General features: G+C 36.5%; 1 protein-coding gene across 1 annotated transcript in view; it reads left to right on the forward strand.

The window, feature by feature from the left end:
* The window catches only part of USH2A (usherin), a 676,781-nt gene that overhangs the window by 166,084 nt on the left and 482,904 nt on the right, over positions 1-27,793 (forward strand). The window contains exons 15-19 of the mRNA XM_040636016.1: positions 6,032-6,190; positions 13,684-14,178; positions 15,212-15,481; positions 17,074-17,243; positions 23,603-23,747. Coding sequence (XP_040491950.1) covers positions 6,032-6,190; positions 13,684-14,178; positions 15,212-15,481; positions 17,074-17,243; positions 23,603-23,747 — 1,239 coding nt within the window. The remainder of the gene's footprint in view (positions 1-6,031; positions 6,191-13,683; positions 14,179-15,211; positions 15,482-17,073; positions 17,244-23,602; positions 23,748-27,793) is intronic.

Consider the following 27,793-nt stretch of genomic DNA (forward strand, 5'->3'; position numbering starts at 1 on the left):
CCTTCCTTCCGTCCTTCCTTCCTTCTTTCCTTTTTTTGATGGGACTTTTTCTGGATAGAACTCTTGATAACAATATTCTTTTTTCTTTTAGGACTTTGAATGCGTCATTCTGCTACCTTATGGCCTCCGTCATTTATTCCAGCCTTTAGCTGTATTTTTCTTCAACTGTGAATGAATTTTCTCTTACTCCTTTAGAAGTTTTGTTTTTGTCTTTCAGCAGTTTGACTATGATATGTTTGGTATGAATCTGTTGGTATTCTACTTGGATTTATCGTAGTTTTGGAAATGTAGATAAATGTTTTCCATCAAATTTGGGAAGTTTGAGCTAATATTTCTTCAAATATTTTCTGCCATTTTCTCTATCTTCTCATTTTGGAGAGCCCATGACACATATTTTGGTACACCTGACATTGTCTTACAGGTATCTGAGGATCTGTTCATTTTGTTCTATTTTTTTTCTCCTTTCTGTGGATTGGCTAAATCATTGCTGTATCATTACATTTTACATATTGCTTTTTTTTTAATACTTTTTTTTTCTTAGCGTCTATGCTAGTAGGGGAGGGGCAGAAGGAGGGGGAGAGAGGAAGAGAGGGAGAAAGAGAGAGAGAATCTTAAGCGGGCTCCACGCCCAGCACTGAGTGCTACATAGCACTGATCTGATCTCATGACCCTGAGATTGTGACCTGAGCTGAAATCCAGGAGTTGGAAACTGAACTGACTGAGCCACCCACCAGCCCCCCTACCTCTTGCTTTACCTTCAAGTTCACTGATTCTTTCTCTTTTCTTTTCAAATCTGTCATTGAGGCCTTTTTAGGGAAGTTTCCATTTCAGTTACTGTATTGTTCAGCTCTGGAATTTAGAATTTAGAATGTTTTTATACATTCTATTTCTGTATTAAAGTTCCCTTTTTCCTGAATCATCATCAGATTTTTCTTTAACTCTTAGAACATATTTATAATAGCTGCATTGAAATGGTTTTTGCTGTACTCAATACTGGGGATCATTCAGAGTCTGTTTCTTTCAACTGCTATTTTTATGAGTACAGTTCAGTTTCTCTGTGTTGTAATTTTATGTTGAAAACACTTAAGTTGTTAGTTGTTTTTTTTTTTTGTAATTTGCATAGACTTAAACGGTGGAAAACTTTCTCCACTGCAGTGTACAGCTGTTGACGTCTAATCAGGTTTTTTTTTTTTTAATTTTAATTTTTACTCACAGCCTGGCTTCCTAGGGGTCATTACTGTGTCTGAATCAGCGAAAGATTTGGGCAATGTCTGTGCTCAAATACTTCCAGACCATATAGCTTCTGCCAATCAATATGTGTATGGTTTGGGGGATATTTTCAGAGTTATAGCTAGTTCTCAGTTCTTCTTTGGCCTTCATTTTTCCCTGGCTCTCATGGATTTTCCCCATACCTTCATAGTTTTCCAGCCAGCTAGGAATCTATGGAGAGCTCATCTCAGGCCTCCCATGGTTCTATCATACCCAGGATCTCCTGGTTTATAATCTGGTAAATTCACCACTTAACCTAGCTGGGAGCATATACTCAGGCTAGAAAACCTGTGAGTTTTCCCTCTTGTTCCCAATTGACTGTGCCAATTTTTTGGCGGCAAAGCTATGAATTTCTGCTGCCAACCCCAAATCAAGTCAGTGCCTTATGGCACCAAAGCTATTATTTATAGTCAGCCCTACTGGTAAAACCAACACACCTGACTATGGTACTGGTACTGTGGAAATAATCCCCTACAAAAAGGCCATAGACTCCTACTGTTACTACTCAAAGCTCTACTAGTTTTTCAAGAGTAAATGTTCTTAACTTTTTGTTTGCCTGTGGTTGATTTAGAGCTCACAGAAAGGTTATTTTGATGATTTCATTAAATTTTATATCACTAAACTCTTTATGTTGCCATAGTTAGAAGCACTCCTATCTCCTTTTAGTTTTTAAATGTTTTTTGTAGTTTTCTAGATATTGTTCTATTTTAAATTGCATCTATAAAAGATATTTTTTTTTAAAAGATTTTATTTATTTGACAGGACAGAGACAGCCAGCGAGAGAGGGAACACAAGCAAGGGGAGTGGGAGAGGAAGAAGCAGGCTCATAGCGGAGGAGCCTGATGTGGGGCTCGATCCCACAACGCCGGGATCACGCCCTGAGCCGAAGGCAGGCGCTTAACCGCTGTGCCACCCAGGCGCCCCTATAAAAGATATTTTTAAGTTGTTCTCAATAACTGTCTTCTACTTGTTTCATTTTAACAGTACTTGGAGCTGGGTTCATGGCAACATCTTCCCTGGTAGTTAGGTGTTGCCATGTCACCAAGTTTCTGGCTGAAGTGACATGGGCAGAAGTGATGTGTGGGAGTCCTAGGTTGTGCTCCCATAGGCAAGGGGCATGTCCTCCATCTCTCCTTTTACCTTTCCTGTTGAATTGGATACGGACTTGGTGGTCATCCTCCTGGGACCATGTACACAAGGACAACCCCCTAAGGATGGCAAGAAAAAAAGACAGAGGGAGACTAGACACCTGTTCTCATAGGCATAGTGTTCCCAGCCTTTCATGAAAAAGGGATACACGCACATTCACTTTATACTCTAAATAACCCTGAGAGCCAGATGTTATCCTCCCCTAACTATAGATGAGGAATGATTCAGAGAGGCCAACCAAAATTTGACTACAATCACACAATTACCAAAGTGCCTAAGCCAGGATTAAAACTCATGGCTCCAAACAAATGGATGTAGTCACGATATGATACTGTCTTTCCTTACAGGAGAGTCTAGCAAATGCAAAGATCACACTTGGCAATTTTGATGAATGAATATGTGACTGTTTTCTCAGAATTCCCCTTTCAGCACACAAAAGGGTGAATTCAGGTTATCTCATGGCCAGGCCTTCATAATATTTATTCTCTGAGTGGTATTGAATCATCTAAGGCTTCAGGTCTATGAACATTCTCATTTCAGGGTCAAACAGGCACTAATCATTTATACTGTGAAGTTGGGCAAGATTGTGATTAGAGATGGTCATAACAAGTAATCAGCTTTAAACATTTGAAAGAGCTTGTTTGTGTATTTGTGTATGTGAATGTTTGTTGCCAAGGAAATGTTCAAGTAATGCAAATCATTTTCTATACCCTTTGACATGGGATGGAAACATATATCTTTCTTTCAGTCATCCCAAAAGTATGTTGCTGTCTTAGAAAATAGTCTGAAGGTCAGTTTTGATTGCTTTAACTCTGAAATCTGTTGTGTTCCTGATAGCATGCAGAGTTTTAGATGTTGTGACTAATATTCACTAAAAATATTCAATTACCATAGATTACAAGGCTTTTTGAGAGGGCTATAAATGAGACAGTTTATGAGTCTTTGTGGCTCCACCAAGAACAACAGGATGTGGAGCCCTAAATTAAAAATCACTGACAGATCAAATGCACTGGCCGTGTTCAACCAATCCAAAAGACCATGTCGAATATGGCAAATTTCTGAATTCAAAAATATAAGGTCCTCTTTGGAAATGATTCTCTTTTCCTGTGTCATTTTGAGATTGGTACTATTCTTGTCCTATATCTAACTAGGCATATGGACAGTTAGAGTTTTAATATAACAATGCAAATTCCAAAGAAGGAGAAAAGATAAAAGGGAAGAGTGAGAGTGTATCTAGTTTGAATATTTTTCCTTGAAAAATATGACATCAGTATTATCTCCCTTAGGATTAGAGGCATTGTCTTTAGGAAGCCTATGCATAATATATGGAATTTTGTATATTTCAAATTCAGTGCTCTTGAAATACTTTCTTAAAATGTTATTATTGGATTATATCATGTCTTTAAAGTGGAGCGTATCCCTTATGAATGCTGATGAATTAGTAATAGCTCTTGGTTGAAAGTCTTTGCCTGGTGTGCAGGATAACTTCACTTTACTACTCCATACTTCCCTACCCTACTCTATGCCCCAAGATTCTGTATGGTCTGCATCAGCAGACTCCCTTGCCCTTTGACTTTCAGTTGGCTCCAGCTACTAACAGGAGCCTGCCAGTCATCTGGAGGGCTGGCAGAAAGGAAAATTGGAGTATTTAATCCTCAGCTTCTTGTCACAGTGCAGGAGCAGTCTTGAGCTGGGCTTGAGCTTGTTGCATCCTGCCATGAATAGTCACAGCTCCTAACAAATGATGTTTTTCCTATAGCCCTTTCTGTCCCTGAGTGCTGTGCCCCTTTAAGCTAGGCATAGCATGTTAGAAAAAAGCTCACATAGTGGGCCTGATTGCTTATCTATAGAAAGACCTGCTTGCAAAGTTAGCCTTTGGCTGGCATCTGGGAACTTAGACTTTGTGAGAGTTCTCACCATCCCCAGAACAGGTAGAGTGGCTGACTGTCTCTTAAATTTTGTCCAACCAAATGGTTTATGCTTAACCCTGCTTTCCTTCTGAGAATCTAGGATTTGAGGGGTTATTCATGTAGGCAGAGGCTGTCTACATAAACAGTCCCCATACAAACCCTGGGCATTGAGTTTCTAATGAGCTTCCCTGGTTGGCAACATTTCACATATTTTCATAAAACAGTGCCCGGGGAATTAGGCATATCCTGTGTGACTGGAACCTTGCAGTTGGTTTCCCCTGGACTTACCCAAGTATCTTTCCCTTTCTTGATTGTACTCTATTCTTTTGCTATAATAAATCTTAGCCACAGTAGGACTATGTGATGAGTCCTGCAAGTCTTCCTAGTGAATCATTAAACCTGGGGGTCGTCTTGAGGACCCCTAACGTAAATAGTAAAGAAGGTCTACTGTTATCATACCCCAGAGTACTGCTCTATTTCTTCTGGTTTCCTTACATTCTTTGCCTACCCTTTTGAAAATAGTTTCTTTATCAAGCTCTTTATTATATTACTTAATTTGAATGTGCTCTCTCTCCTCTCCTGAAACCCTATCATCCAGTGACTGTAAATAATTCATATAAAAATTAATAATTATTTGATTCATTTCTATACGTGATTTTTTGAGATTTCTTAACAAAAACATTAACAGTTTTTAAAGTAAGGTAACACAGAAAACTTTGATACGTTATTTAATGAAAAACTCTGAGTAGGATGTGCTTCTCTAAATGGTTGGAGGATTATGCATTTTGTTAAGCCAGAAGGTAATAAATAAACTGGTGGCTGATTGTCTTAAAAAATAGTTAGACATTATTTTTCTCCTTTACCTTTATGTTTTCTGGCGGGGAGAGGGGATGGTGCTGAGTGAAGGAAAAGAGGGAGACTGAGGAAAGTATGCAGTGATAAGAGACAATGTTTTCATATTGTGTACATACATTATATAAAATATCACTAAAATAGTGAGATGAATGCTCTTGTGTGCCATCATATTACTTCTAACAAACATTGCACCTCTAACAGGTGTGGGAATATCCATATAGTACATTCAAATTATTTCTTGCTAATATTTAGACTGTTTAATATCCATGACACAGTGAGTATTTGTATCACCAACTATTATTCTTTCTTTTACACTGTGCTCTGTGAAGCAAGATGAGGCACTGTGCTTAGTGGAATGGAAAACTTCTTTTTAAAAATCCAAAAATTATGCTACTTAGATTTCAAGTTTCAAAGTCACTTATTTATGTTAACTTTTAAATTAATTAAGTAGAAAATAAGTGGTGTATCCTTGGATACGTTCTGAAGAGGAAGAAGAAGAAGAAGAAGGAAAAGGAGAAGAAGGAGGAGGAGGGGGAGGAGGAGGAGGAGAAAGAAGACAAAAGAAGAAGAAAGAAGGGCTTAATGTAAACTTTTGTGGTCCACTCCCCAACTATTTTTATGACAGCTGCATTGACCTACAAAATTGTTTTATGCTTATAGATAAAAAGCTTTGTTTTAGAGAACTCATGATGTGTACCTTCTGTTTATTAATGTCTTGGTAAACCGCATGTCTTCTTGATAAAGTAATCCTGAATCAGAAAGACCTCTTTGTTGGATATCTTACTTCAGCTTACTTGTGTGCTTATTGATTGCCTTTGCTAATAAATGCTCTCTCCTTTGTAATTTAGCACCATCCCAACAACCTCCACCCAGAGGACAAGCTCAAAGTTCTTCTGCTATCAATCTCTCCTGGAGTCCACCTGATTCTCCAAATGCCCACTGGCTTACTTATAGTTTATTCAGGGACGGTTCTGAAATCTACACAACTGGAGATCAATACCCATACAGTAAGTTTAAAGGGTTAGCAATAGAAAGATATAATATTCTGAGAATTGATACATTAGTTAAGTTCTTTGACACTGAGGATAAATGTTGTTGTGGTTTCCTGTGTCTAGCAGGGAGCGTTTCAAGCAGAGACAGAATTACGAGTCTCACTAGCAATCTCCTCGTAATCAAAACAACGCAATAAAAATGAGATGCTTCTTATTTGATAAGCCCTAATGCTTATCAAATTCTCAAAGATGAAAAAAAAAAAACTACCCTATTCAGCCAGCATTGATGAGGATGTGGAGGAGTTAGAACTTACATAAACTGCTGGACTGTCTGTGTAGGTTCATTGACACAACTCTTCATGCAGGTTAAATTGTCAAAATGCATGAAAACTATATCCTTTTGTATACCATTTGACTCAACGAATTTCCTTTAGGAAATTTATCTTAAATGAACTGTCATAAATGGACACAAAATATGTTCAAGCTTACACTATTTGTAATAGCAAAATATTGCAAAAGATTCAGATATTCAAAAATCTTTCAATAAATTATGATAGATGGCATAATAGGATCTGATCTGTTAGTAAGTGAATTGTGGGATGTGAGTACCTATAAAATGATATTTTAGTTTACATGTTGATGAATGGAAAGTGTCCATGACACATTGTGTAACGTAATAAAAGGTAATATAAATAATCTGTGTTATATTAAATTCAAAATTATGTAGGAATATTGGAAGATTTACAACAAGCTGAACTATAGTTTTCTTTGAGCATAAGAATTATAGAAAATTTATCAAATATTTCTATTATATGGGTTCAGCTTTAAAAGTTCTTAGGTTAAAAATGGACTTTTAAAAAAGTGAAATCAGTACTAACCTTCATGCAAACAATGTAATTTTATGCATACACTGCCATTTCCACAGAGGTAGAATATAATATGAACTTAAATTGAAAGAGAAAGGATGTGAAAAACCATGAAGACTATCTTTGCATCTATAACTTTTAAGAAGATTTTAAAAGAGCTTACAGAAATCCAACTATGGGGACCCATTGTCTTTAAAAGAAATACTCAGATGTTTTAGTTTCCCTAAAGTCAGAATGAAGAAATAGAAATGTTTACAACCTTCCAGCTCTGTCTTCTCTGATATTTGCCTCTAGTCATGTTTAGCTACAAGCTAGTTTAAGAAACTAGTTTTAAAAACATTGGAATGGTGATTCTAATTCACGTTTCCATTTTGTTCTCTTTGTTTAATACCCAATTTTCCAAATTCCAGTTAACTTACTTAATTAGTTAGAAAAGTGTGTTAAGTTCTATGGAGGCACTGAAGTTCCATAATCTTCCTCAAAATGGTTAGGGAGACACCTTGTTTTAATGTAGTGACTGGCTTTAAAACTTTTGCATAGCATACATTTCTATTTTGTATGTACTAGAGTAGGTTACATTTGTACCTAATTCTGCCTGACATGCACCTACATTATCGTGTCTACTTTCTGTTAACTCTGAATGTTTCTCCAGTATTCCAGCTCTTCTTTGAAGTTAATGGCAACTCTGAACTTCATGATGCAGATTGCAAAGGGAAATGAACATCTGTCTACATCTGCCATGTTGGCAAAGCATCCTAAAAACCTGCTACTAGAATGTTTATTTTCTTCCAAATATCAGCATGATCCAGGTGTCCTGAAACTTAAACTTTTGTGATAGGGGAAGAGAGAGTTATAAAAATATTGAAAGTGATTTTGAAGATGACAGTACCACTGGTCGGATTATTTCTGAAATTGTGACTTAGGGTCACCCCATTTTCCATTTAGCTTAATTCAATAATAAAATTAAACTTCAATTATACCCTTCAATTCCAGTGGCATGTTTTCCATAGTAACATATTGTGATCTATTTTATAGACCATTACGTGAGAGTACAACGCGCTGGCTCTTATTCATGATTGCCCTAATATAGAATCCAAATAACAGTTTCTTACATAATAAATGTGTACTCATTCACTAATCAGGCATTTATATAATCCTATTAAACGAGGTATTATTTCCTAAAACCTTATTTTTCATTAAAAAATGCCACTTCTGGCATTTCTTGACAATCACTATAATTAATGATGTGAAAATTATCTGCATGATGGCATTTGAACAGTAAGAACAATTGGTTAACGCTGTCAGAACTTTGTATCATTCTAATAATACCCTCATGTTTATTACTCTATTTCCAGTGTGTGGATAGCATGTGTAATATGAAAAGGAAACAGTACTTATATTCAGTCGGATGAACACAAATCTTTGGGTTAAATAAAGGCATTTGGAATTATAGGTGGAGAATCATTGAACTTTTCAAAGAAAATTAATAGTGTTGTCTTCCGAGAAAGTTTGATCATTTGGTTGAGACCATTATAGAATTCCTTGTTAGAATAAAAACTTTCCCTAGCTTGCCTGATGCACCATGGGAATCTCTAGGACAGTGGTTTCCAACCTAAGATCATGACACTCTGGTGTGTTATCATCTTTAAAGGTTGCAGAGTATTTGTTACTAGTAATGGCACACAACTAATTGTGGCATAATTTTAAAGTTTCTGAATACAAACTTTTTAAAAATAAGCAAAATTTACATCCTCATAAGCTTGTACATAACCAGCTTTCAAAAACAGGAGAGAAAGATATAGAGGTCAAATCAGTGCACTGGGAATTGTACATAATCAGTGCCTAATATTATCCCCACTGTAGCTCCAGTCTGGTTTGCCCACAGGTATTTTCCATGGGATGGGTGTGAAGAGAAGAGCTATCATAGGAACTAGCACTCATTTGATAGAGTTGTAGTTTTAGGGATTGGCCAATAAATCATATTATGTTTTCCTACTTGATTTTGGAACTAAAAGAGAACTAGACCTAGGAGTCAGTAAGATGGAAATGAAAAATAAAAGTCATCTTCATTACTGATAAAAGTCAGATTGGAGAATAGACCCTCTTTCCTGAACGAAGACAGATTAGAAGAGAATAAAATCAATAGGCTGATGTGAGCATGCTCTGTTTCCCCCTTTCCTCCCCAAATTCAGTTAAATCATTTCTCATTTGGGAAGCCATGTGTAGAGGAATAGTCCTTACATGTTTACTCTAAAAAAAATCCTTTCACAGAGAAACGAGAGGATGAATACTTCTACACCTGATCATTGCTTACATAGCCTAAAGATGTTAACATAGTTTAGGGTTATAGATGACGATACATCTTAGTGAACCCTGAAACTTCATGTCTACCTTTAATATCATTATCGTTTGTTACACTATACTACATCAAGGGATCGATGTAACAAGCGGTAAGATGGGTCAGCTGCTCTGAGAGAAACAAACAGTAAATATAAGGAGGGAATGAGAAAAAAAAACCCCACAAGAGTTGATGACAAGCAACTGTTTCTATAAAGCTCTTAATATTCTTTCCTAGAAAAATCAATCAGATATATATGGAAAAATCATTCCTTCATTTATTCAATAAAATTTTATTCAGTGTTTACTCCGGATTAGGAACTGTATGAGTCACTAGAAGCACAAAGATGGAAGGAGCAGTTCTCATTATTGAGAGGGGAGATAAAGAGTAAAACAAATTATAATATATATTAAATGTTGAATTAGAGTAGACTTGGAATATTCAGAAAGTTCTGGGAGGGGGAGAGGCAACCATGCCTGTGGTGGCAGAGATGGAGGCTGAGAACCATTGAATGTTTCACAATAAGGAGGGATGTGTGAGCTGGATTAGCCAGGCACTGCAGTGAAGGAAGAATGATTTTCCTGGAAGAAGTTGTATGTGAACAGGCATGAGGGAAAGTGTATGAGAAAATAAGATACATTCAGCAAACCTGAGCAGGTCCAGGTAGCTTTCATGGGTGGTATATTAGGAATGTACCTTAAACCATAGTGGGTACCATCCGAAATCATGAATTAGTGCTGACGCAAAAATTATGAATGTTGTCCTGAATATGCAGAAGTTTGTAGTAGGGGGTGCCTGGGTGGTTCAGTTGGTTAAGCGTCTACCTTTAGCTCAGGTCATGATCCCGGGGTCCTAGGATTGATCCCTGCATAGGGCTCCCTGCTCAGAGGGGAGCCTGCTTCTCCCTCTTCCTCTGCCTACTGCTCCCCCTGCTTGTGCTCTCTCTCTGTGTCAAATAAATAAAATCTTAAAAAAAAAAAAGGAGTTTGTGGTAGGAGAACAATTTTCCAAGCTCAGAGTTGAAGATAGAGATAATTCTTATCCTAACTATGGAGTACGACCTGCTTAAGTTCCTTTATCCCAAGTCATTTTGTTGTTGTTGTTGTTGTTATGATAAAATTAAGGGGAATTCTATTTATGCCCTTTCAATTACTTTTATTTAGTTCATACTATATGTTGTTTACACAGTGTTTTTATTTTTTTATTTTTTTATAATAATATTTTTTTATTATGTTAGTCACCATACAGTACATCCCTGGTTTTTTATGTAAAGTTCCATGATTCATTAGTTACGTATAACACCCAGTGCACCATGCAATACGTGCCCTCCTTACTACCCATCACCAGCCTATCCCATTCCCCTCCCCCCCTCCCCTCTGAAGCCCTCAGTTTGTTTCTCAGAGTCCATAGTCTCTCATGCTTCATTCCCCTTCTGATTACCCCCCTTCTTTATCCCTTTCTTCTCCTACCGATCTTCCTACTTCTTCTTATGTTCCATAGATGAGTGAAACCAGTGTTTTTAACCAAATATTTGTTGCCGTCTCAATCCTATAATTACTCTAATTACTTACTAAATAGACTCCTCTTGTAGATTTTGATCTATTGGGATTATATTCCATTTCTCAAATGCTACAAGCATCAAGTACATACTGAACTTCTCTTAATTATCATCAGGTTACATATCTTCCAACTTCCAGTTTAAGCGTATGCCATTCTCTTGGAATATTTAGCATTGATATTTATTTTTGCCTTTTAGGTTTAGCTTTTGACATGTTACATAGAATATTTTCCATCAGTTTGCTAGCCTTCAATGATTGTTTCAAATGTTTTGAACATTTTGAACAGTCTCATGTGGAATACAGATAACTTTAATAAGTATTTATTGAATTTACTATTATATGTCAGAAATATATGTAATATTAACCATACCCTAGCTACTACAGACAGGTAATTTCCCTTATTGTTCAATTGTGATCACAATACTCTGTTATGAGCAACAAGTATGATGTTCAGGTAATATATTGAAAACCAGTGTAGTGGTCATTTCAATAATTGATAGAATGAAACTACCTAGCAACTACTATCAATATATCACAAGCAAATTTTTCCAGTGGAGGATATCACTTTTTCTGAAGAGGCATAGTAAATCTCACTCATCAAATTTTACTAGTGGAGGATATCACTTTTTCTAAAGAGGCAAAATAAATTTTATATATCAGTTTTACTGATTGATTCAACAAATATTTATTCAGATTCTACTCTGTGCTACAAATACAGTGGTGAGTAAGGAGGACACGGTCCTGGCTTCCCAGGGTGTTAAGTCTTGTGTCAAGTAAAGACAATTCATTAAAATATTAAAATAAAATGTGAGAAGGGTTGTGTTAAGGGATATATATGCATACACACACACACTAATATGTATGTGTATATATATAATATATATATTGTATTTAATACATAATACTAATAGGAGATTATGGCTAGTTTTCTTTCTTCTACATCCAGGAAAACCTGAAATTTCATAATATTCTCCCACTCCTACCTCATTTAAGCATGCTCAGCACATTTTTAAAAAACTGAATACCAACTCTTCTCTGCCCTGAAACCACTTCAGTTTTGGATTGCAGGAAAGGTAAGGAGTTAGGAGAATATGAATCTGGATTTTCCCAGCTTACTTAGGTTCTCAGAAAATAACTGTTTCCTGGTTCGATTTTATAATAGAAAATTTCACTAATATGGGAGATAAGAATTAGATATCAGTGGGAATACATTTTTGTTATTTGATACTAAACATACTTGGAAAGGAATTAATCAGTGCAGGGGTGCCTGGGTGGCTCAGTCATTTAAGTGACTGACGTCAGCTAAGATCATGACCCCAGGGTCCTCGGATCCAGCCCCATGTGGGGCTCCCTGCTCAGTGGAGAATCTGCTTCTCCCTCTCCCTCTACCCTTCCCCTGCTCATGCATACCCCCTCTCTCTCTCTTTCAAAGAAATAAAATCTTTAAAAAAGGAAATTAACCAGTGCATATGGTTATTATTATTAGCATCTCCAAAGAAGAATCTCATGCTGTATTTGTGCAATAATTTGTCTAAGTGATTTTGTTGTTGGCATTGATCTTTTTCTTATAAAAATGTTATATCCCATTAAGGAAGCTTAAAATAAATTTTTTAAGCCTCACAATTGCAGCATTCTAGTATGATGACTAACTTCACTTTGGAAAATTTCTGGAGCAGTGTATACTCCGGTTTATTTTTCATAATAATATTCAGGTACATGCACTATTACATCCTGTATTTTTTCTCATGTTGCTACATGGCCTTCATCGCTCTGTTTTTAAATAATTATGTGATATTAGAATTCTATTAATGTATCATATTAATATTAAAATATAACCCATTAAATTCCACTTTAATTTACTTCAACATTTCCTATAATAAATAACACATCCATATTTTTATATGCTTCCTGAGGAAACATTTCCCAAGAATTGGATTAAGGACCACGGTCTCATAAAATATGTTTTAATGTATGCTTGTATATGCTATCGGTTTATTGCCTCTCAGTTTCAAACCTACTCTTCACTGCCTGCTTTGTGACAGTGGAGCTGGAATCTGGAAACATTTCTCTTTGGCCAACTGGCATGTTGTGAGTGTCATGGTCTTGCAGTACACTTCCTGTCCCCTTAGAGAGCGGGAAGTTCAGGCACATGCCTAACCATGTCCACGCCCTATCTTTTTTAATCCTTTAAAAAACCCAGACTACTCCTGTGTCAATTCTCCATTGATAATAACAAATGTCTTCAAAATTTTGCAATGTAAAACAACAATGAACATTTATAATGTCACAGTTTGTGTGGGTCAGAAATTCAGTAAGTTTCCAGTCATGATATCAGCCAGGTGACAAATGTAGCATGTGGCAGCAGTTTGACAACCCTTGGTCCAGTGCAATATTGTTTCACAGGCAAACAGGTTACATAGAAGAACGGGCTATTTCTGTTTCAGAGAACGGCCAGAAATTCCTCTTATCTCTTCTGTAAAAAGGACACTATATTATAAAAGAACAAGAGTTTAAACAACCTTCTAAATAGTCTTCATGACAAGAGGCACTCTTCTTATGTTCTGCACAGTAAAAGCATCAGAATTTGCTTTATTTCAGTTTTAAATATGTGAAGCATCCTCTTATTCAAAAGAGCAGATTGTATAGTTTATGATTAAGTTATATAAATAGGAAAACAATTAGAAATGATTCCTTACCAATCTGTGAAATGTAGCTCTTTTCTTCTTTTTTTTCTTTTAATTTCAGATATTCAGTACTTCTTGGACATGGACCTGTCACCATATACTTCATATTCCTATTACATCGAGACAGCCAGTGTGCATGGTTCGACAAGGAGTGCACCTGTCACTTACAGGACGAAACCAGGGGTCCCAGAAGGAAACTTGAACTTAAGTTATATCCTTCCTATTAGCTCAGACTCCGTGACACTTGCCTGGACTGCACCTTCAAATCGTTCTGGTCCTGTAGAAAAATATATTTTGTCCTGTGCTCCTTCAGGTGGCAATCAGCCATGTGCTCCTTACGAAGGTCATGAAAGCTCCGCTACCATTGGGAATCTGGTTCCATTCACCAAGTACCGTTTTTCTGTACAGGCGTGTACGAGTGGGGGCTGTTTACACAGCTCACCCCTTACGGTGATCACAGCCCAGGCACCTCCCCGAAGGCTGGGTCCACCTGAGGTGCGGAAGATCGGTTCCACAGAACTTCACGTAGAATGGTCTCCTCCAATGGAACCAAATGGTAGGAATTCAAGGCTTAGATTTCTTTTTTGGGCAAAACATGAATGAGAATCTAGTCATTTGGACTTGTGCAATATGAATCTGGCAACTGTATTCATTTTTGTAACTGTAGGATATAATAATTGAGATTTTCTAAAGATATCACATACTATTTGTACTGGTTACTAGAACAAGTGTAGTTCTTTAATCTAATAACAAATTCCATTCATTTAAATTGCCCCTTAAAAGGCTAATATTATCTTTGCTCTTAATGACATCTGTCACAACACAAATGATGTTTCTAATTTGAAACTCACTTATGAAATGCATTATATTTGACTGTGTCACGAGTTAGGGCACCCAGAAGCAGTAAATTTCTCTTTTAAGCAAGAAAAGGATATAAAATAATACAAAAAATATGTATATAAGCTAGCTGACTCCATTAAGTTAATTTTTTGTCTTCATACAATTGAACCCTCGGTTATATAGGCCAGACACAAATTCATAGATTTTTAGTAATTAATATCATGTACGTACGATGGCAAACCCTTTTTTCTTAGACTTTTAAAGTTATTTGAGAAGACTAGGTAGAAATCAAGTTTAATATTCTAATATTTATGTTAACAGGGCTTGTGTTAAACAGATAATAAAATTAAAATATCCAAATAAGAAAGTATGTAAATTGGAGGTGCAATGATCAAATCCTCCCCAAAGGCAATTCTTAATAGAAATTATAATTTGTTCTGAAAAGAATTGAATTTACCTATAGTAAGTTATAGCTATTTTGTGTTGATGCATTCACTTTCGGTTTGTTTTTTTCCATAAATATGCTTTTCTGCAGTATTTCATACATTCATCTCTCCATCAGTTTGTTGTTTTTTACAAGTCCCGTCATCTGGATTACTGAAGAAATGGACAGGTAATCTAGTCAGAAGAATAATGCAAAGCTGGCATTTTTTAACCAGCCTAACCCCACCCCACCTCCAAAACCGTCTGTCTGTCTGTCTGTCTATCTGTCTGATGAGTCCTCTTGGTTTACTGTTTCACTTTTCTAGGAATAATTATAAGATATGAACTCTACATGAAAAGAATGAAATCTGATGGAGAAATCACATCAGCAGAAAGTCGAGTTTTTCAGAGCAGTGGCTGGCTCAGTCCTCACCCATTTGCAGAATCAGCCAATGAAAATGCGTTAAAACCTCCTCAAACAGCCACAACCATCACTGCCTTGGAGCCATACACCCAGTACGCGTTTCGAGTCTTAGCTGTGAACATGGCTGGCAGTGTATCTTCTGCCTGGGCTTCAGAAAGAACGGGAGAATCAGGTGAAGAAAAATGCTTTGAACTCCACTTTGAAGATTCCCAGATGAAAATACTGCCCCACATGAAAGTCAACAGCACTAAAGTACATTTTGAAAAGGAAGAATTATAAATTTATATAGGCCAAGGAAAAATTTTAATACATCGGTTGGTTATGTAAATATCTCAAGGTCATAAAGCACTTGCAGTAAGTTTTAGGGGAAAAAAATAAGTGCCTGAGCTATTACTTCACGGGGGAAAAATAACTTAACTATAGTTATAGTCTTTGGGGAATGTTTGCCAAAAATAGCAATTGGTTTCCATTCCTGAAGTGGGTTGGCCGTATGTCCTATCGTGCTCCAAATTCAGCACAATTTATGTTCAGTGAAAGAGATAACTATACCAATTTCATAAATCTTAATTTGTTTTTATTTCTCTCTCCAAAGCAAATAGTGCAGGTACTAGATTATACCTAATGATAGAATCTTGGATATCAATATCTGTAATCCACAAGTGTGCTTGTAAGCAGTTGGCAATATGGTAAGAAAGGAGAGTAAAATTTTTAATTTTCTTAAGATATCTTCACTACAGCAAATGAGATATTTTTAACTGCTCCCCCCACTCTTTACATTAAAAACACTTCAAATATCATGAGCCTTTCACCAAAAAAAGACACTTTTGTTATGCTTTGAATCTATGGATATTCAAAGAAACCCAAGTCCTGATTTAAATTGAATCTGTTAGGACTGTGGGAGGATAAGGGTAGCTTTAGGTTGATGTCCAAGGGAATCATTTCATGAATAAAATGTGCATTGTGCTTAGCATCTCTTAATGACTACCAGCCATCTTGGACAAATAATAGTGCCATGATAGCACAAGTGATGAGCCATGGCGTTCTGGAAGGGGAAAATCAAGGTCAGAAATGAAAAGTAATGGGTGAAACTGCAATACTGGACCCTCATAATCTTATGGGTCACTGGCTACTGAACGTGCGATGAGGTCCTTTGATAATACACCTTTGGTTAGCACATTTAAAATCCATATTAAGATCTCAAAGATGGCAGGGGGAGAATGTATGTGCATATGTACTCTGAACACTTCAATCAAGATTTATTGAAAACTTTAAAATTTTTTTTGTGGTTATTTAGAACATTTTAGATTTACCTCTTTCTGAGGGGTAATATTCTCCAAGCTGTATCAGTGTGGCTCGGTGAAATTCGCCTCTCCATCAGATATCCAATATGTCACTATGCACTGTTCTGGACTTTGTGGACTAAGATTCAGTTTTGATGACTTCTCCTTTTAAATTCTTTGTAAGATCTATAGTTTCCTACCCCAAATAATCTACTAGTTATCTTGAACATAAGCAAATTTCTAAATGATTTTTCTTTTGTAAATGGAAAATATCTTTGCTGGGAATGTAAGGGTGGAGAACATTCTTGCAGAAAACAAAAGGCAAGTAGTTTTTATAAACGCCAGTATATCCTTTGATGTTTAGAAATCAGTATTATGTAAGGAATGGTGTTATGTCAGGAGCTAGAATAGGTGTACGAATTCCATCTGGAAATGAAATGTAGGTACAGCATTCACTGTCTGCTTGTGTTATTGTCATTGATAGTGCCAGCATTCATGACCCCTCCTTCAGTCTCCCCACTCTCACCGCACTCCCTCAATGTGTCCTGGGAGAAGCCAGCAGAGAATGTAGCAAGAGGAGAAGTTGTGGGGTACAAGATCAATATGGTTTCTGAACAGTCACTTCAACAATCTCTTCCGACAGTGTTGTCACAGGTATAAGTGTTTTAGAATTGAATTGTCTTCCTTTTGACATTTTCTGATTTTGCAGAATTCTATGACCAAATTCTCCCTTATATATTCCTTACCTGCGCATTTGTTTCTTAATATAATACCATGTGTACAAGGCACTATATATTTCTATCACTTATTTTTCTAATATAAGCATATATTAAAACAAAATGCATATAATTTTGTTTAATAAAATCTGCTTTCTACACTTAACATCTATCCTTAAATATCTTGTAAGGAGTTGACTTTCAGTAGCTGTGCACTGTCTTGTTATTTGGGCATACAATAATGTATTCAACCAACCCACAATCAGTTCGTATTTATATTGTATTAATTCTTTTGGAAATATGAATGACATTGATAAGAATGTCTTCTATGTACATTTTGCATGTTTCTGTTTCCTAAGAGAAGAGAATTCTGAGAAATGGGTTTATCACAGCTTATAGCAGAAGTTATTAACATGGTCAAGGTTTGGGATATACAGTGACATATTGTCTTCTAGTAATTCTTACTCCAGCCAGCAGCAACGAGAGTAATAATCATAGATAACTTATGAAGGCTTTATTGTGTACATGGACTAAGTCATTTGATATGTATATCATAATCCTGGAGGGGGAGATGCTCTTGTTTCCCTCCAGTTTATGGTGTGGCCAGTGTACTCCATTAGCCTATTTTACCAGCATGAGGGTAGCCAATGACAGGTGGCTGATGTTAACTGGACAAGTCATTCTGTGTACTTGGCTGTTTAGCACCTCTTTTGAGGAAGATGCTCTTTGGTGGGCATTAACACAATATAAAGAGATCTTCACATGAAACAATCTCTCCCATGGCCCTATCCACATTCTCCTTTCCCAGACTTCCTGGTTCCTGATCTTCCAATATTTTTTTTTTCATGCCCATGACCAATACATTCAGGTCACTGCCATGTAGTTCAGATGTGTTCTACCTTTGGACCCTTCTCTTTCCACACAAAATGGATGGCCAGGTGCCCTGTCTGAAGTTCTGCCCAATGAGCCGATTTCTTCTTACTGCTGGTTTTTAGGGCCATCCTTGAATGGGACTATAGAGTATCCATCACCCATTTTTGACTTGCATCCACTTACATAGACAACCCATCTGTGAACCAAACCACATTTTTCTACTCTCTCAGCTCTTGAGGGACCCCTGAGAAGTCATAGGTATGAGCTGAGATTGAGCTCCCAGTGTACAAATGGCAGACGGCCTGGGGGGTCCAGACAATCTGCTTGCACAGGATATTACCCTGGCTCTGCTTATGTCCATCACCAGATATCCCCTTCCATTTTATGATGAATTTCTGTTGGGCCTACTTGGCCTTAAGACATGGCATGTCTGACAGAACTCAGCTCATGAGGGATAGCTCTGGTTGCATGGCCATTTGGTGTTGATAGTCAGATTCTCTGCTTTTACCAAGACCCACCAGCATGCTAGGAGCTGTCTAGCAAATGGTGTTTGATTTCCATTGTGTCATATGCCCTTCCTCCACATCCTAGGATTCTACCTTGTGATTCTCTTATTGAGGGCTTCCATAAATATCTCACAACATCTTTTCTCACTGTAGTTACCTGTAATACCACAAGATCTGATAGGCTTTATGTCCCGAGTTACTTGGCTGCTTGCAACACAGCCCTGATCCACTGAAGAATCCTCTGCAGCCCGAGGGCACACTTAGAGCTAGCAGTACTCCATAGTATTTAGTAACTTGGTCAGAGTAGTAATCCCAGATGTGGAATATGCTCTCTTCAGAACGTAAGAAGGCCTGCCAGACATTCTGTTTCTTTCTTACTAGTGATAAGTACAAGATGCAATAATTTGACCTTTACTTTGGAAGGGATGTCCTAGCATATCTCAGGCTACTGGACCTCTAAAAATTTAGACCCTTAAGTTTTAAAAAAACTTGTTCTCTTCATTCTTTGGAGCACATAATACTTACCAAGACCTCTATATATCTGCCATGTCTTGCTTCCCTAATTCATTTAATAGGATGTTATTAATATGGAGAACCAGTACTGCCAAGGAAGTTTTCAGTTTGCCTTGAATTGATAACCTTCAGATCTTCTTTGTCTTTCTTCAATGCATTAATAGCACCCAGCAAGAGCTACTTGATCCCACAGTCCTTATAATTACTACTTTCCCCAACGTAGTCCATATAATTTCCAGTTCCACCAAACAAGTGAACTTCCTTCCACTGGTAAGTCATCCCAGTTCACTGGGAGTTTAAGAATTGCACCACTGGTGTATGCTGGAGGCCATCGCCACTCCACCAACTACTGGGATGAGGTTCTCTTTGGAAGCCAGCTTGTTGGTGATCCAGCTCCAAAATATCATTTTAGATCCTCCTTCCTAGGGCATTGCTGCTGTCACTATCTTAGGTCAGGTTCTCTGGGAAACAGATGCTATGGAGAGGACTGAGTACCAAACGTTTATTGGGGAGTGCTCTTAGAAACAACACACAGAAAGTAGTAAGAGATACAGGGTTGAGCAGAATAAGAAGCTGAATTGTGATGCAGTAACAAAAAGGTCTAAGCTGATCCTGTGGGTAGTTCTGGAACTGAAACGACCCTATCAGGTTGTCCTGAAAAAGTCAAGGAGCCAGACCTTTGTACCCCATTGTATTAATTTCCTGAGACTGCAGTAACAAATTAACCATAAACTAAGTGATATAAAACAACAGAAATTTATTTTTTTAATAGAGGACCAGAGTCTGAAATCAAAGTGTTGTCAGGGCCATTTTCCCTCTGAAGGCTCTCCAGGAGAATTCTTCCCTGCCTCTTCCAGCTTCTAGTAGTTCCTGGCGCTCCTTGGTTTGTGGCAGCCTAACTCCAATCTCTGCCTGTCTTCACATGGCCTTCTTCTCTGTGTTACTGTCTCCTCTGTATCTGTGTATACCTCTCCTTTCTTCTATAAATATGTCGCTTGTACTTAAGACCCATACTAAATCCAGGATGGTTTAATTAATTATATCTGCAAAGACCCAGTTTCCAAATAAGATCACTTTCTGAGGTACTAGGTGAACAAGGATTTTTGGGAGACCCTCTCCAACCCATTACCAATAGGTTTGCCTATGATTCCTTGTTATACTTTTTCATTAGTCCGGAAATAAGTGCTGACTAATTTGCATCTGTCTCAGGTGATAAACACAGAGGTAGCCTTACCCATAACTTGTAACTTAAATGACTTAGTCTACCAATCCAGTGTATCATTGGATTTAAGGTCACTTTATAGCTCTAACTGGTTCATTTGGTCCTTAATGTTATACCGTATTTATCATTGATGTTTTGTTGTTGTTTTTGCTATACTTTTGCTTTGTAAACTATTCTTTCTTTGTAAAACATAGCATCAAAGCAACTATTACTTGCACTCTGGTATTCTAGGCTAAGAAAGAAAAATAAGAAAAAAACATAGTTCATAAAAATATAGCCTTAGAAGTCAGTTTGTTTGTTTGTATCTCACTTCTGCCAGTTGTTAGCCACCCACACATCTCTGCATGTCAGGTTTACTCATCTGTGAAACTGGAAAACAATTTCTGCTTATCTATACGGTTTTAGGGAGTTAAAGAACTTGACAAACATTAGGTCCTATTAGTGATTATTATTAATGGGATAGGGCTACATTAAACTTTTAAAAAGATAATTTTATCATTCAGTGGAGCAGGAAAATATTTCTTTTTTATTAGTGACAAAAATTATGTATATGCATCTTTTTTGTTTAAAAGTCCTTTCTTTTATGGCCGAGTTGAAATAAGGATATAGATATGTCACTTTTTTCTCTTTCTTACACTTTCTCTCCATACAAATATCTATCTACCTAATCATATATTCAAGAAAGTGAAATCAAGAATGGCAAAGTCAAAATCTTCACCTTCTCAGTAATTAAATTTTTATCCACACTGACCTGTGTGTGTCTTGTTACAAGCTTGGTAAAAAAGTAGCCAAAATTTCTAGGGGAAAGCCTACTGTAAAATAATTGTTACAGAAACTTTGACTAAAAATGTGGTAAGAAAATATATAGAAGTGGTGATATTATCAGTGTAGGATTTCAAGCTTCTACAGAGTTCTCTCCACCTCCTTAAGAATTTATCCCAAATAAAATTTTCAATTAAATTGATCCTTTAAGTCTTATAAAATAACTATATATATGATAAAGACAAAGTTTATCTGAGTGATTATTTTATGTGCCCCAAGCTTTAAGGTAAATGTCTTTTTAAAGTCATGTAATTTATAACAACTATATATAGAGAAGTCCATCAAAATTAGTATTAATCTACATTTTCTATTTCTTGTTATATTTCATTTTGTGTTCTTCCTCCACAGAATAGTTTGTTCAAAAAATGATTCAACATCCTAAATGAAGTAGGAAATATTTTGTTTTTAAATTATTTTTTAAAATTTGAGTATAGTTGATAGAATATTACATTAATTTCAGGTATACAGCATAATGATTCAACTTCTCTATATGTTATGTTATGTTCACCATAAATGTAGCGACCGTCTGTCACCCTGTCTCCACACGATGCTGTTACAATACCATTGACTATAATCCTTTTGCTGTGCCTTTTATTCCTGTGACTTACTGATTCCATAACTGGAAGCCTGTGTCTCCCACTCTCCTTCCCCCATTGTTCCCATCCCCCCACCCCTTCCCTCTGGCAACCATCAGTTTGTCCTCTGTATTTGCATGTCTGATTTTGGTTTCTGTTCATTTGTTTATTCATTTGTTTTTTTAGATTCCACATATGTGTGAAATCATATGGTATTTGTCTTTCTCAGTCTTATTTTACTTAGCGTAATGTCTTCTAGGTCCATCCATGTTGTTGTAAATGGCAGGATCTCATCCCTTTTATGGCTGCATAATATTCCACTGTGTGTTTTTACCCCATTTTCCTTAAAATAAGAAACACTTTATTATATTTTACCTAGACAACAATTCCATTTTCTAAAAATCTGCATTAATCCCACCAGGGTTGTTTTAAATGGGATAAATTTTATAGCAATATTCAGCAAATTTAACTCACTTCAAAGTTTTACTTTTCTTAGAAAATTTCAAATCAAATTGCACAGAACAGAAAATTTTATATCCTCAATCCCTCAATAACAACTTTAGAATTAGAAACATAAAGGATTTATAATTTGGTGTTTGACGTTTTTCTGATTTCTAAATGTAATTGTGAGAAAATAGTACCAAAGTTTTAAATTATTCCTAGATTTTTCAAATCTTTGAAATCACCTTTATTTCTGAAAAATGTTATAGAAATGATTTACTTTATATTCCATTCACAGTGCTTTCTAGAACTACTCATTTAGGTCATGAAATTTTAAAGCCAATACCCAGGCAAATATTCCAAATGAATTTTATCTTACTTCTACAGTGAGAATATCTAGAAAATTACTTCAAATGTTACTAACCTTTACAGTTACCTGCATTCATATTTATGGAAGATTATTTGATATGAATCAAATATATCAACATCCCTTAGAAAAAAGTTTTATCTAATGCTTGGTGTCATACTCTGTCTTAATGACTTTTTTCTGAATATAATTTCCAGTGTTTTTTGTATCTATAAACTAAGTAAACTTACAGGGTTGCTTTTGATCATTTCTAGTTATAATGATGGGACCAATGCTCAGTGATAGTTGTTTAATTATTTGTTTATAGACTATGGAGTTCCTCTCAGTCTCCTTTGCTCAAATATGCTATTTTCATTTGAAATTGTGTGATAAGACAGTATTTCAAAAAATGTAACTATTTGATCTAATCTGCATATGCTTATTTGTATAAGAAAGATAATTGAGAATTGACCTCATGCAGATGCTCAGTAATGTGTTTACTTGTTTTCCTTTGTCTTTTGTGGCTTTTTTTTCTTTCAAGAAAGTGATGGAATTGATTTAACATAGTGACATTTTTCTGTACTAGCTCCATCAAATAACGTGTGGACATTACTGCACAGGGTTAGTTTTGGCCAAGCCCCATGGCTTTATTTGGACTTTTTCATGATAACAATGACAATGTCACCATCCTTTATCTCTACCATTGGTGACAATAACCATACCACCATGCTGCTTTATGAGGCAATAACTTGGTTTCCTCATTTATCCACTCAGGAACTGGATTATTACCTCATAAAACAGTGTGATGGTACAATTATCAATTAAATCCTCGCTTGTTGAGACTCTTCAAAAAAAATCCCTTTCCAAATAGTGGTTGGCAATAATTCCTCTGTCTGAATTCATAGAACATGACTGGATTCATGGATTCATGACTGCCAAGGTTATATTTCTCACACCGTTTATCTATTATCTGATTTATTTATTTTTTTTGCCTTGAAGGTGTTGTACATTGCTAACTCCCAAGAACTGTCTTATGTTGTAAAAGAACTAAAACCTTATAGGATATACAACTTTACCATTTCTCTCTGCAATTCAATTGGTTGTGTAACCAGCGCATCAGGAACAGGACAGACATTAGCAGCAGGTAAGCGAGTTTTAATGGACATGAAAAATACATTGTGTCTTTATAAACAACCTATAAAGCTCAATACCTTTTCTAATTTGGACTTAATACTTGTCTTTTCTGGTTTCTCCTGCTCCCCAATAGCTAACTCTGATTGTTACCTATACTGACATTTTTAAACAAACAAAAAATAAGTAAATGCGCTGAAGTTTAAGAGATCTGTGGGAGCTCTGAGTTGCACCTGTGCCATAATAAGAAATAGGATTAGATGCAGAGTGACTTCAGAACAACCACCCCAGGTCCTAGTGATGTTCTGACAGTTAGAAGTGTTCAGGCAGCTTCTTATGAGGGATCAGGATGCTTCTTCTTGACCCTTTCTGCGTGTTTTGGATCTATGTCTGCCTGCCCTCTGGGGCTAAAGGCAGACATCTGGGAAGTACTGGGTTGCCCTGGTGTTATATTTTGCCTTTATTGGTTAGGCAGTAGTGTAATTATTAATTATTTTGTTATTAATAAGAAGCTCCTTAGTCTGTGAAATTCAAACGAAAAACTGGTTATCAGGTAAGATCTTAATAGGAAATGGTTTGTATAGATTTTTGCTTGCTTTACTTAGAGCGAACTAGATTCATACAAACTTGATTACACGTATCACTAACACCTACATAACTCAATTATTCTGCAGTTAGTATGTTTTCAAATCAGTTTTTCTGTCTGCAATCAAGACTTGGTGCTCCTTAAGAAAATGTCCAGATGTGAGAAGGTTAAGAGACTCCTAGATGAATGACAGATATTATGCAAACATATTTAGCTATAAAAATATTCCCTATGCCTTTTCCCAAACTGTATTCAGGTCCAATTCTATTATTTTGTTTTGCCTTGCTTTAGTTCTGGAAAAACTTGTTTGGCTCAAATGATTTCATCTGAGTAATTTTATTTCTTCAAATTTTCCGTCAATGAAAATGACTCCCCAGTTCTAAGGAAGTATGTTTTATTACCACTACAACCGAACGCTTTGTGTTTTTATATATTTCTATGTATTTCATATGTATGTGTATATTTATGGCATACCTACATTGTACAAAACACCATACTCCCATAAGACTGTTTATTTACTTGTTATTTACTGATTATTAGAGGGTTACCAAATATGGATAATAGTGGCAGGCTCCCTATGTCTTTTTGGAAAAATGATACAGTTTGGGGCTAGAGAACAAAAAAGAGAAATCTGTCTTGCAGGCTGGAGAAAAGTAAAAATAGAAACAACACAAGCTGAAAACTGGCCTGAGTAACAGTAGAGAGTAGAGAGATCCCAATCATGGGAGTGAGCGTAACTGAAATCATGACTTCCCAGGGTTGTAAAACAATTAAAAGTCATTTAGTGTGGTGCGCCTGGGTGGCTCAGTTGGTTGAGCATGGGACTCTTCATCTTGGCTTGGGTTGTGATCTTGTGGTCATGGGATCGAGCCCCACGTCGGGCTCCATGTTCAGTGCAGAGTCTACTTGTCCCTCTCCCTCTGCTCCCTCTCTTTCTCTTGCAAATAAGTAAATAATAAAATCTTCAAAACAAAAGTCATCTAGTGTGACTTTCTAAGCAATCATAGTATATCCTATGTGACATGCTTCCCAAGTGTTTATCCAACTAATGTTTGATACTTTTAGTGGTAGGAGAGCTACCACTTCTCAGGCAAATCCAGGTTTAGAGACCTCTTTCAACAGGTGATTTCTTACATTGATCCAGAATATCTCGCTGGAGCCTCTATTTAACAGTCTCCTTCTACTCCCTTGGGGGCTGTTGTCAGTCTAATTCCTCCTCCTCATAACTTCACTTCCAATAACATTTTCAATAACAAGTCTTCCCCCAAGTCTCTCTCCCACACTACATAGCACAGCATCTCCCATCTGTACCTCACATGCCGTACTTTCCACCGCTAGTACAGACACAGTCCTCATCTGCTCCTAGATGAGATTCAGTCTGTCTTTTTGTGGAAACTGCAGAGACTGGATGGACGTTGGGGATGGGAAGAGAAAAGCAGGACAAATGTCTATGAAACAGATCCTGCCCGGCCAAGACACCAGTGATAACAAGTGTGTTAACAACATTCACCTTGGTGGTAGTAACTGGTTTCTGTGGCATGGAAGAGGCCATAGCTGAGTGTCCCATGTGGCTCCCATTTTAGCTACTGGTGAGGATACTGAAGGCCACTCCTGTCCACTGGAAAAGTAGTGAAATGAAACTATTATAAGTCCTCTGAATCCTCTTTATCCTTGAAAGATAGAACTTGGAAACTTCTCCTATTCTCTGAAAGCCATGAGAGGCACAAATTAATCAACTTTTAAAAATAAGAGCTTATTCATATATTTAGGGAAAGAAATGATAAGCCAGGATGCCAGGGTTTAAATTTGAGGCTCTGCCATGGACTAGCTGTATGACCTTATGTAAACTATGTGATTTCTATATCTTGATTTTCCAATTTAAAAATAAGGATAACCTAAAAATTAAATATTTAAAGCAGTGACTAGCACTGAGTAAATCCTCAGTAAAAATTGTTTTTATCATGATTATTCTCACTTGCAGTCACAATGTAAATGTTATAAAATTTCTAATATTGCCCAAATCTAAAAGGTTATTTTACAACTTTGCTTCCATAACACTATTATAACACAAATGAAATAATGCAGAGTCCCAAAACTAAGGATTATGTTACAAAAGTAAACTGTAGGAGTGCTAAAGTCTAAAAGCATTATTTTTAACTTCTGTAAAGACCATGCCACTTAGAATTGTGGAAGGCATTTCAAAATTTTGCTCAAAAACTACAGATATCAAATTTGTTATTTGCAGTATACAGTTAATAATATGCCATAATCATACAGTTACTGTATTTTGTTATGAATGCTCAATTTAGTAAGCATCTAATAAGGGCTTACCCATTTAGGGTACTGTGGGTGATTCAAAGATTCTTCTATTCAAAGACACCTTAATGGTACCTGCATGAAGATGTTGACATAGAACAGGTAGGGTTAACACCTGGAGGCTTGGAGAAAGGGCAAAAGAAGACTATGGGAACATAGAATATGGGTAGATAGCTTTGATTTGGGAAATTGGGAAGTTGTCTCAGATGAAATGGCATTTGAGGTGCACTCTAAAGGATTGGTTAGGATTTGGGTAGGTATTCACTGAACACATGCCATCCTAGTCACTGTTTTAGAGACTAGCATTGTTCCGGGTACCAGTGGGATGAAAACTGGGGTTTATGAAGATTTCTCTGGCAGTAGAATGTAGAATAGACTAGAAGAGAGTGTGTAAATAGAGTCTGTAGATTTTTCTAAGAGGCAGTGAGGGAGTAAATCATATGAATAGAAATAAAGATTGAAGGAAGGAAATACAGGTGAACCAAGGAAGAGAAATCCACAGGTTGAGAGGAATTCTTGGAAGAATTGAAGATGACAGTAAATATTGCAGACCATGGTGATGCCATTAAAGATAATGAGAAAGATGAAGAAAGAACACATGGGAGAAATAAACCCATGAGTTTAAGTCTGATTTGATAGAAACACATCCATGACAATTATAAGGAGCCTGCAGCAGAAAATGCAAATCTGGAGCTTAACAATGATGCCATGTATTGTAATTATTGCATATAGATAAAGCTAAAACTATGGATGATAATGAATTAGTGAAAGTGAAGAAAATAGAAATTAAAAGTTCACATCTTAGTGAATGTGAATTTTGGGAGAAAGAGAAAGGAGAAGTAAAGTGAACAGAGAAATGGTCAGAATTCGAGGGAACAGTATCAGAAAATTAAGGGAAGAGAGAATTCTAGAAGGATCTAGAATTCTGTAGTGTCATGTGCTCTAATCGAAGAAGAAGAATGTAATCTACAAGGAAGGTGGCATTGGTGGCCCTTTGGGGAGAACTTTATTTAGTGAGGTTGAAGCAGAAGCTGGAATGTGAAGGATTGAGCAGTTGCAGGGGAAGATGTAATGGTAAATTTAAAATGTTCTAAATGTGTACATTTAAATACGTAAATTTAAATTGTTTTTTGTTCTTTGCCAAAACTTTCCTTCTA

The sequence above is a fragment of the Ursus maritimus genome, unplaced genomic scaffold, assembly GCF_017311325.1.
Source record: "Ursus maritimus isolate PB19 unplaced genomic scaffold, ASM1731132v1 scaffold_2, whole genome shotgun sequence".
Classification (NCBI taxonomy): Eukaryota; Metazoa; Chordata; class Mammalia; order Carnivora; family Ursidae; genus Ursus; species Ursus maritimus.